The following is a 10,495-nucleotide window of genomic DNA, read 5'->3' on the forward strand; positions in this document are numbered from 1 at the left end:
CATCCTTTCCCAATATGTTGTGTAGGCCTATATTATTGCTTTGGGTTCATGCCTTTCAATTCACAGAATTCCTACAAAGTATGTTTTTTTCTTAAAACTGAATATTTTTTGGAAGATTTGAAACGTGTCATGCCTGATATTTTTCTGATGTCTGGATTCGATCAGGTGTTTAAAAAATATAAACGGAAACATAGATGGTTGGTTCAATATATTGGCAATACATGCATTTTGGGAGGGGAAGAGATTTTTCACTACTTGCACACAGGCTATACAAACACATGGTCTGTTTTGAGCACCACCAGAAAAGACTCCAGCAGAGACTATTTTGAGACGTAATGCAGAGCAGACAATTAGGGAGCTAATTATGGAAACTGTGTGAAAAGTAAATCTGTGGCTGCCTGTACATCATCTGCATTATAGCTGTCTGCCCTGAAGACAATATGACTTTAGTTGGGTTTTCAAAGATTGGTCATGTTTCATTACATATGAATCTGAATAACAGTTTTAATACTTTTGCTGCATCAACTACACGCTCCCTCTGTCATTTCACACCCTTATGACATCAACAACTTAGCAGTTGAGTTTTTACAGTATATCAGAACATTTGGCTGAAAAAGTACTTGTTTCTGCAGCAAAAATTTATCACACGACATTCCTTGAGGGCTATGTTTAAAACAACGTTTGGTATGTTGCCTTGATTGTGCAATAAGTGTACTCATGGTCTCTATGATAAGTAAGAATACTCCTTCAACCAAACAATGCTGTTTCTTTCTTTCTCTCTCTGTCTCTGACTACTGCTCTTTGAGTCACAGCTTACGGCCATGTTCTGAATATGTGCTACATGAGGTCATAGTTTAACTGGTGCTCACACAATATTTCAAGGGCTGAGGCCATGAAAGAGTATTAGTTGGCTCAGATAGGTGCTCAGGCCTAATCTAGGATTAAAGGTGCAGCTCCGCAGATCGCCTTAAGGATTTCTCAGGTCTCTTTAGCATGGCTAGAAGAGCCATGTTGATGTCAGAGCTAGTGCCACCAATTCCGTGTCATTTTTCGTTCGACTTCTAATCTTCAAATGCTGGTTCATGAGAACACAAACACTGTCAAGTGTTTTTTTTTTCAAACAAAACCACTACATTTAATAAAATGCAAAGTTTTTTTAATGATCAAATGAGAGAAAATAAAAAAATACTGATTTTTTCTATTTTGATTCTTGATATTTTTAAGTTATTTACTAAAGTGGTACAAAACGCTTTTTAAATATACGATGTTTTCATCTGTTATAAGGGCAGATACTTAATTGAGCATCGCTACTGAATATTAATGAGAAGACGAGAATTCGCCCCGCCCACCTCACGGTGCCAGCGTAGAGCTGTCCGTCACCGGAGGTGCTGAAGACTCGTGTACGCATCCTTAGAAGTAAAATTCTCGACATAAAAACACTAACACTGGATATTAGTTCAATCAAATGGAGATAAAGACACCAAAATCCAAAAACGAAAACTCGAAATTACACTTTAAAGATGGGATTGTGCAACACTGTGAATAGGATCACCAACCGCCTCAACCAAAGAGCAACTTGAATGAAAGGGAATTTTGGCTGAATTTTCACAGACTCGTGAACGAAGTCTTATTGGTTCTCAGGTAAGTTTTGATTATATTGTTGAATACTGTAGAATATTAAAAGTGATATAAAAGTATACAAAGTCTCTGTTTTGCATTAGGCTGTATGTTAGATGCACTGAAATGATAATTATGGACTTACAACAACTACATTTAATATGTAAACGAGTTAACAAGATTCATTCTCTCGATTGAACAGAGTTAAAGCGTTGCTGGAGCACGTGCAGCAATGTCCAGCCTTCCAACTAAACCGTTTAGTGACATAATAAACCAGTTGAGATTTCAGTTTTGAAAGAGAATGAATCCCAGCAAATGGTTACCCATGTTACTTGCTATCTAAATAACAAAAAATAACAGCATTTGATTTTCCAATATAGATTAAACATGTTGTTTGTTACTTTATTCAGCTTATAAACATAATATACAACATAATGGTCAAAACAGCTTATTTTTTCTCTTTTAACTGACAAAGTACATGTTCTCAAAGAGGGATCAGCTTAGTTAGACAAGGTTTTGATGTATTATTTATTCAGGATGGCCACTGCAAAGTTGTCCTCAAATATAATGCATTATATGATGAAAACTACAGGACTACAGAAATGAAGTTGTGCTTTGTGTCTTCAGTAGTATCACTTTGGACTAGATTACACAAATAGCATTGTCAGTGTTAGTCTAATTACAGTAATCTCTACTCAACAACACAATAAAACTAAACATCATTAGATGGAGATACCCTTTTTGCAGAAAACCCAAAATCGAAATGCAGTATGTGTGCAACAGATTTAGTTGTCTGTGAAATCCAGGCTAACGTTTCATAATCTAATTATAAGATTAGGAGCATCAGAGTTTGATTTTACTCATTGATTTCAAACTTTGACACACTGTAAACCCAGACAAGTTGGTTCAATTTAATAAGACATTGGGTAACTCGCTGCCCTAAAAATCAATATAACTTTAACAAGTAATTTGAAGTTAAATCTATTTAAGATTGCAACAGACAATTAAATTTTTTCGTTCACTGAATGCATGTCTCGATTAACAAAACATGTCCTGTTCTACAAATGGTCAGTTAACAATATGAGAAGCACTCTATTTCACATCTTATTTTAATAAAAAACTTGTAATGTTGAGAGAACTCTGTAATATTTCCCTCTGATAAAAGAGTAAACATTGCAAAGCAAAGGTAACATCAAGGAAAGCAAAAGTTTCACACGGAGACCTCAACACACAAGTCTCAATAATGGTGACAGTAATCACATCGCATGAAGTGAAAAGATGAGCTCTTAACTTTACCACAAAAATATTACAAAACAATGACAACAAAAACAACTGCAATATAAAGACAATAAACAGCAAAACAACACTCATTTAACAGTAGCAGTTAATTTATGCATGCTGGTGTGTACAATTTTTAAATCCAGAGATTTAAATAAGTCATAATAAAATGATTCAACTTAAAATTTCATGTTGAATGAGAGAAATCATGCAATTCATGCATTAAACTAAAACACTTGAGTAATGAAGGACATTTTTCAGGGTTTAGGTTAAGTGTACTAATTTATTTGGATTAAAACAAAATGAGGGTTAACAGTGTTTCAGTCAATATCAAAGATATCAAGGTTATATTTTCACAGAATGTCCTTTACATTATATAGTATGATTTTATGTAGACAACAGTAAATAATAAAAGACGTCTTTGCTGGGTTTTCACAGACAAAGTCACAAATGTTTAGTTAGGCCTATTATTTGTGTATTTTGCAATAACAACAAATAAACAGGGTTGTAATCAATTTTCCAATATTTACTTTACCAACTTTTAATAACAAAAATAAGAATAACTTTTTTATCTATAGGTGGTTACTGGTTAGTACTTTCTACTTTTATATAAATAGTGTTATAAATAATGCAAACAGCTTGACGCAAGTGCATATATACATGCATATATACATATATATATATATTTTTTTCTGAGTGTCCTTAAATGGTTAAATGAGTCAGGATCAAATACAATGTAATGATTGCAATGATTTCATACTGAAGTTCATACCCAAATGCATTTCTTTTATGATGAAACAGTTTGGAGGAGAGAGCGTTTTTTTATTGATGTTGTTACGGGTTTGTTGTTTTAAGCACTTGATGCATAGCCAAAGACACAAAAGACAATGGCGAAGATTTGTACAGAGCAGTCCTACCCGTCCCGGCTACATCTCTCGGTTCGAGCCTCTGACGATGAACTGAACCAGACTGAAAATGGTGCAAGCAGGTTAGACTAACAAGAAAAAACTAACAACCCACTGAAGGTCCTCTTATAATATTTATGTAAAATGAAGTGTTAAAAATAATAGACAAATTCCCACTATTTCTCTGCACAAAATCAGTACATCATGACACAAATTTAATGTCTAATAAAGCACCTAAGATTGTCTGTGAACTCTTTTATATTTTAAAATATTAAGAAAAATTTTATGACTTCTTTAACTGACAGACAATACTCTCACTCACTTTTTTCTGCATAGAAAGTCTTAAACACATTTATTTCTTGTTTACAATAAACAAAATAACTATTGGGTAATATAAAAATAATTTAAATATATTGGATAATTTGAAGTTAAAATGATTTTACCCACTGTTAAGGGCACATTCTCTTTGTGAGGACACCTCTTCTGACATGCAGGGAATTATTTCTACTGGAACTAGCCAGTTTCAGGAGTCCAGGAGAAGTTCCTTCACAGGTTCGGGGGCTATGGCAAGGTAACATTTAAAAAAATCCCTAGTGTATTGCTATCCACATATACCCTAAGCATCACATGTGTTACCTAACCTTAGACAAATGCACACTCAGCAGAAATTTTTATACTGTAGACATGCATAAAAAATGATTTTACTAAACATCCTCTTTTTCGAAGATAATATAATTAAGTGTGCATTTGACTTAGGTGAAACACAAAGCTACATACTGTACAAAGAGCTTGGAAGTGTATTTCTCCGGTGTCTGTTCATCTTCCAGGCTCACTCAATTCCTGGTTATGCTGCGGACCTGGGCATCTCACAGGCTTCACAGAGAGGTCGAGCGTCCCGACTCCTTCTTGGAGCGATTTCGTGGACCAGACCTCAAAGACTTGTCTAGCCGTGGGAGTAACGCCCGTTCCTCTATAGGTCTTCCTGACAGACCTCGTAAGAGGAAGTAAGTAGAGGAAAAAAGAGGTTTTATGTACAAATCCTTTTACAGACTTTTCTGGCATAGTGCAAGCCCTTGTAAAATCAGAGAACCGAAAATCATCACGGTCCACATGGTTGGGTCAGAAATTAATTTCTGAAACAGCACAGTACAGTATGTAGATTTCAACCTGTAGTCCTCTTTAAGTTTAGACAATATAGCAAACAGTAGAATAGAAACTAATTCAAACAGATGGTCACAGATTAAATAGATAAAATTAACTAGCAGTAGTGATGAATCTAGTCGAATTTAGTCTACAATAATAACAAAATTGAATGCTTTTTGCTCTTTAAGAAAAGACAAACACTGGCCTATGGCAACTTACAATATGAACAACTGCAACAATACAGATGAGTAAGTAAACTCTAGTATCTCCCCTATATAGAAGTCCCTAACTAGTACATTTTAGAAAGTCCTGTGAGATTAAATCAAAACATCACTGTAAAAAAATGCTGCATTTTTGTCAAATCAACATATATTTTTATGCTACTTGAAAAAAAAAACAAATCAAGTTAAACAATTTCAACTTGTTTTTATGGGTTATGTCAACTATTCACAGGTCAAAAATTAAAATAGTAGGTTGAATTGACTACAAAACAAAGTTGTTTAAACTTCATACTGCATTTTTAAACAGTGTCGTTCTGAATAATAATGTTAGACTAGTAATAATAGTAAAAATATGAAGTTACAAGAACATTCATACAATGACGTATGAAATTAAAAAAGTAGTAGTTGTAGTTGGTTAATGCTGCCATCTGCAGGTTAGCACGTGACTTAACATGTTGAGTTTTATAGTTGTAGTGGCTCCTAGTATCCTATAGCAGGGGTTTTCAAACCTTTTTGATGCCAAGGACCCCCAAATATGATGGATTTTTTTGTGCTGGACCTCTTCACTGTAAAAAATTTGTTGTAATTATGCAGCTGGTTGCCAGTAACTTACTGTAGAAGATAAAGACTGAAAATGTTTCATGTTCATTTAACTTTGATCAAACTGTTGCCAGTAAATAACATAAATGTAAAATCTACAGTAAGTTACTGTAATTTTTTACAGTTTAGTTATGTATTTTTACGTATAAAGAAACATTTACATTGTGATACTGTACGAACCCCAGTGAGTGAGATAAAAGATACTGTAATGGAAACACACAATTCTTGAAAATATATATGGCAAGATAAACAGCAAGAAATGAATATGATCACTCAGAAACGAAAAGGTAGACGTGAAAGACAATTTTTGCTTTGCCCTTTTCCCATGAAATTTCCTGGGGACCCATTAGAACCTTCTGGAGGATCCTTCCCGCACCCCAGTTTGAAAACCCATGCCCTTTAGAAACCAGAGTAGCTGTTAAAAAATGTAATCACATAAAAACAATTAAAAACATTACCTTCAGCAAAAAGGAGGAGAAAAAGGAGGAAATAAAAAAGGATGGAGACAAGGAAGAGAAAAAAGAGGAGAAAAAGGAGGAGAAAAAATATGAAAATAAAGATGAGAAAAAGGAGGAGAAAAAAGATGAAAAGAAAGATGATAAGAAAGATGATAAAAAGAAAGATGCTCCTCCCCCACCGTGAGTATTAAACAAATGACATTTAGTGGTAACAATAGTACATTTAGTATCACTAGTCAGACAATATCTATAATTTGAATCTAGTAACATATCTGAATATATCTAGATAAAATATAAGGATAAATGCAATTCAGTATTCATCTTTCAGTATTCATAAGATAATCTCCTGTTTTTAAGGAAGGAAGTTTGGATCATGGACCCCTCCTCAGACAAATATTACAGATGGTTGTCTATCATAGCAGCGCCGGTTTTCTACAACCTCATTATGTTGGTAACAAGGTTGGTTCACATTGTTTATAAAATCAGTAAGGTGTAAATAAATTAGCTTTAAAGGTACTTTACAGCAAAGCCATAGAAGATTCATATTTGGTTCTTCAAAAAACCATTCAGTCAAAGGTACATATTTTTTTACATTTTTATAATCTGAAGAATCTTTCTGTGTCTTTTAGTTGACAAAAAGATTCTGTAGATTCGAATGTTAAAGGAGAAATATCATGAAAATTTTACTTTTTCCATGTTTAAGTGCTATAATTGGGTCCTCAGTGCTTCTATCAACCTAGAAAATGTGAAAAAGGTCAAACCAGTAACTTAGTTTTGATAAACCATTCTCTGCAAACCTGTAAAAAATAGGTCCTTGAAATTTGGCTCCCCTTGTGATGTCAGAAGGGGATAATACCGCCCCTTAATCTGCACTATCCAACCATGGCACTGCAATTTAGTGCAGAGATAAAACTCATTTGCATGTTAAAGGACACACCCCAAAATGCCTCATTTTTGCACACACCTACAAAGTGGCAATTTTAACATGTTATAATAAATGATCTATATAGTATTTTGAGCTAGAACTTCACAATTATAATCTGGGGACACCAAAGATTTATTTGACATCTTAAAAAACTCAAAAATAAAATGTCCCCTTTAAAGGTACTTTATAGAACCATTTAGACAATAAAGTTTTTTCTATGGAATCTTCAAGCACCTTAATGTTTTTAAGAGTTTCGATGTGGTAAATGCTGCATTTTTTTCTATTTCTGTAGGGCGTGTTTCAATGAGCTTCAGAACTCATATACAGTGCTTTGGATCATCCTGGACTACGGCTCAGATGTGATCTACTACATGGACACGTTCGTTCGATCAAGAACAGGTATGATCATGTTTGTTAACAGGTTGTAGATACTATCAGTGGCGGCCAGTGACTTCTTTTTTCGAGGGAAAAATATGTGTTCTGCGCATCCATTGATCCTATGTGCATCACGTGTCTTGTCAAAATAAGTGCCTGGTGAAGATGCGTCTTTAGGGTTTATGATAAGAGACGCTTGCGTTTCCCAGATACTCGCATAATCTCATGCGTAATCAGAGTTTACTGTTAAGGGAGTGTCTTGCGTGTATTTTGTAAACGTGAGCGTCTCTTTTATCATAAAGAGTTTTGACGCGTGTGCAGCAGGCACTTATTTTGACAAAACACGTGATGCACATCGTTCACATGACGCAACAAACACATATTTTGAAAACACAAGCAACACACATGACCCCCGAACACTTATTTTGAATTAGCGCCCCTCGGATGAGCAGTCACGAGCCACCACTGGGTACTATACATGTGGAATCTAATCGTACAATAAACATTTGGCAGATGTTTTTATTCAAAGTGATGTGCATTGATTCAAACTATACATTTTATCACCACGTGTGTTCCCTGGAAATCAAACCCTTGAACAAATTGAGCTATGCAATATATTTAAAATATTACTCTTGTTTTCATTTTCAGGTTTTTTGGAGCAGGGCCTTCTTGTTAAAGATGGCAAGAAGCTGGTGGATCATTACAAAAAAATCCCACAATTCAAATACGACATGATTTCAATGATTCCCACCGATTTATTAATGTTTAAAGTGGGATTTAACAATCCCGAGCTTCGTTTCAATCGTCTCTTCAAAATGGCACGTCTCTTTGAGTTCTTCGACCGCACGGAAACCAGAACAAACTATCCGAACATTTTCCGTATCAGCAACCTCGTGCTTTACATCCTCATTATTATTCACTGGAACGCTTGCATTTTCTTTGCCATTTCCAAAACCATCGGCTTTGGGACAGACACGTGGGTATATCCGAACATAAGCCACCCTGAATATGGCCGCCTGGCCAGAAAATACATCTACTGTCTATATTGGTCCACTCTCACACTTACCACCATTGGAGAAACTCCTCCACCCGTTAAAGATCTCGAATATTTGTTCGTCGTTGCCGACTTCCTCATCGGAGTGTTGATTTTCGCCACCATCGTCGGTAACGTCGGTGCAATGATTTCCAACATGAATGCTTCCCGTGCCGAGTTTCAGGCCAAGATCGACTCTATCAAGCAATATATGCAGTTTCGTAAGGTCAGCAAAGATCTGGAGGCTCGGGTCATCAAATGGTTCGACTATCTCTGGACGGAGAAGAAGACTTGCGATGAGAAGGAAGTCTTGAAGAACCTTCCGGACAAGCTCAAAGCCGAGATTGCCATCAACGTCCATTTGGACACACTGAAAAAAGTGCGTATCTTCCAGGATTGCGAAGCGGGGCTACTTATCGAGTTAGTGCTTAAGTTACAACCACAGGTCTTCAGTCCTGGAGATTACATATGCAAGAAGGGCGACATCGGCCGAGAAATGTACATCATCAAAGAAGGAAAGCTTGCCGTGGTGGCCGATGATGGTGTTACACAATTTGTGGTGCTCAGCGACGGTGCATACTTCGGAGAAATCAGCATTCTTGGAATTAAGGGCAGTAAGGCCGGAAACAGAAGAACGGCAAACATTCGTAGTGTTGGATATTCTGATCTATTCGCCCTGTCCAAAGACGACCTCATGGAAGCATTGACAGAGTACCCAGATGCCAAAAAAGCCCTGGAGGAGAAAGGAAAGTCCATACTGAGGAAGGACAACCTTCTCGATGAGGCGGTGGCGAGCGCAGGCGCTGATCCCAAAGATCTAGAAGAGAAGGTTCACCGCTTAGAGGGAAGCCTCGATGTGATGACTACCAAATTTGCCAAGCTTATGGCAGAGTACACAACTTACCAGAGCAAGATCAAGCAGAGGATCACCAACATGGAGAACAAAGTTAAAAAACTGCATGCAGAAGAGCTGTCTGAGGTGGTCGAGGACAAAAAAGATGAGGACAAGACGACAAAATAATTTTCTGATTCATGTACATATTTCTTATAGTGCATTACTTTTAAAAAGTTTATACTTAAATTTTTATGATGATGTTGTTTTATTTGCCATATTTGTTAAAAAATATTCTAACATCATATTTATTCAACAGCTCAATTCATAAATTAGACACAGTGCAAGACTTTTAATTCTTAATCTCCCCTTAAAGAGAAAGTACCACTTATATCTACTGCATAAATGGGTGATTCTCCCGAAAACCAGATTTAGAAGGTGTCCAGCATCAGAATTTTAAAAAAGCCCTTGAAGCCAATATTTTTTTGCACATATAAGATTAAGGTCTGAACTTACTATAACCATTATTTTTTGATGATTTAAAAATATTTCCTGTAGAAATATTCAAATTGTTTAGATTATCATTATCAAAAATTATCATTATCAAAACATGATATTACATTAAATATATGCATTTAGAAAGTCATGTTTCGGTAATGAGAACTAAAAAGTTGTCTAGGTACTACGACAAACAAAATTTCAACTTTTATCTGGAAAGAAAAATAAGAACTGCTTACCTGGTAGCCATCTTGAGTGTCACAGTCAATTATGTCCCTTCCAACTATTTCTTTTTTGAAAATGTTAGTTCCTTGAGAGCTTAAACAATGATTGAAAATTGTTTGTGGAGGATGAGAAAATTGGTCTTGGACACATTTATATTCCTTATTATTGTTTCTACATGTACCAATGATCACCAAATACCACATGTTTCTTTACTGTAGATGTTTATAGTATAACATGCACTGAAGCTTTTTATTTATTTTTTTATATTATTTAATATTACCATGTCAAAGAACCCAAATCCAGTCATGGACATGTTGCGGTAATGAAAAATTGAAGAGATGTTTGTAACTGTATGCTTCTTATTTTGATAGCATTTACTTCTTTA

The 10,495-nt window shown here is 35.4% G+C and overlaps 1 protein-coding gene across 1 annotated transcript; it reads left to right on the forward strand.

Annotated features, from left to right (window-relative positions):
• Nucleotides 1-1,386: 1,386 nt before the first annotated feature.
• Nucleotides 1,387-9,873, forward strand: cnga3a (cyclic nucleotide gated channel subunit alpha 3a). The gene is made up of 9 exons (XM_065272663.2): nt 1,387-1,641; nt 3,751-3,883; nt 4,255-4,371; nt 4,628-4,804; nt 5,132-5,191; nt 6,229-6,402; nt 6,580-6,681; nt 7,440-7,546; nt 8,171-9,873. The coding sequence occupies exons 2-9, from the start codon at nt 3,783-3,785 to the stop codon at nt 9,574-9,576; spliced, it is 2,244 nt and encodes a 747-aa protein (XP_065128735.1). The 5' UTR covers nt 1,387-1,641; nt 3,751-3,782; the 3' UTR covers nt 9,577-9,873.
• Nucleotides 9,874-10,495: the final 622 nt, after the last annotated feature.

This window comes from Paramisgurnus dabryanus, chromosome 7, assembly GCF_030506205.2.
Source record: "Paramisgurnus dabryanus chromosome 7, PD_genome_1.1, whole genome shotgun sequence".
In the NCBI taxonomy this organism is placed as follows: domain Eukaryota; kingdom Metazoa; phylum Chordata; class Actinopteri; order Cypriniformes; family Cobitidae; genus Paramisgurnus; species Paramisgurnus dabryanus.

Bases quoted from the DNA above. Each gene is read 5' to 3' on its own strand.
- cnga3a (XM_065272663.2), top strand. From the start codon at position 3,783: ATGGCGAAGATTTGTACAGAGCAGTCCTACCCGTCCCGGCTACATCTC. The intron at 4,372-4,627 runs GTAACATTTAAA...TTCATCTTCCAG, and splicing joins GGTTCGGGGGCTATGGCAAG to GCTCACTCAATTCCTGGTTA. The intron at 6,682-7,439 runs GTTGGTTCACAT...CTATTTCTGTAG, and splicing joins CTCATTATGTTGGTAACAAG to GGCGTGTTTCAATGAGCTTC.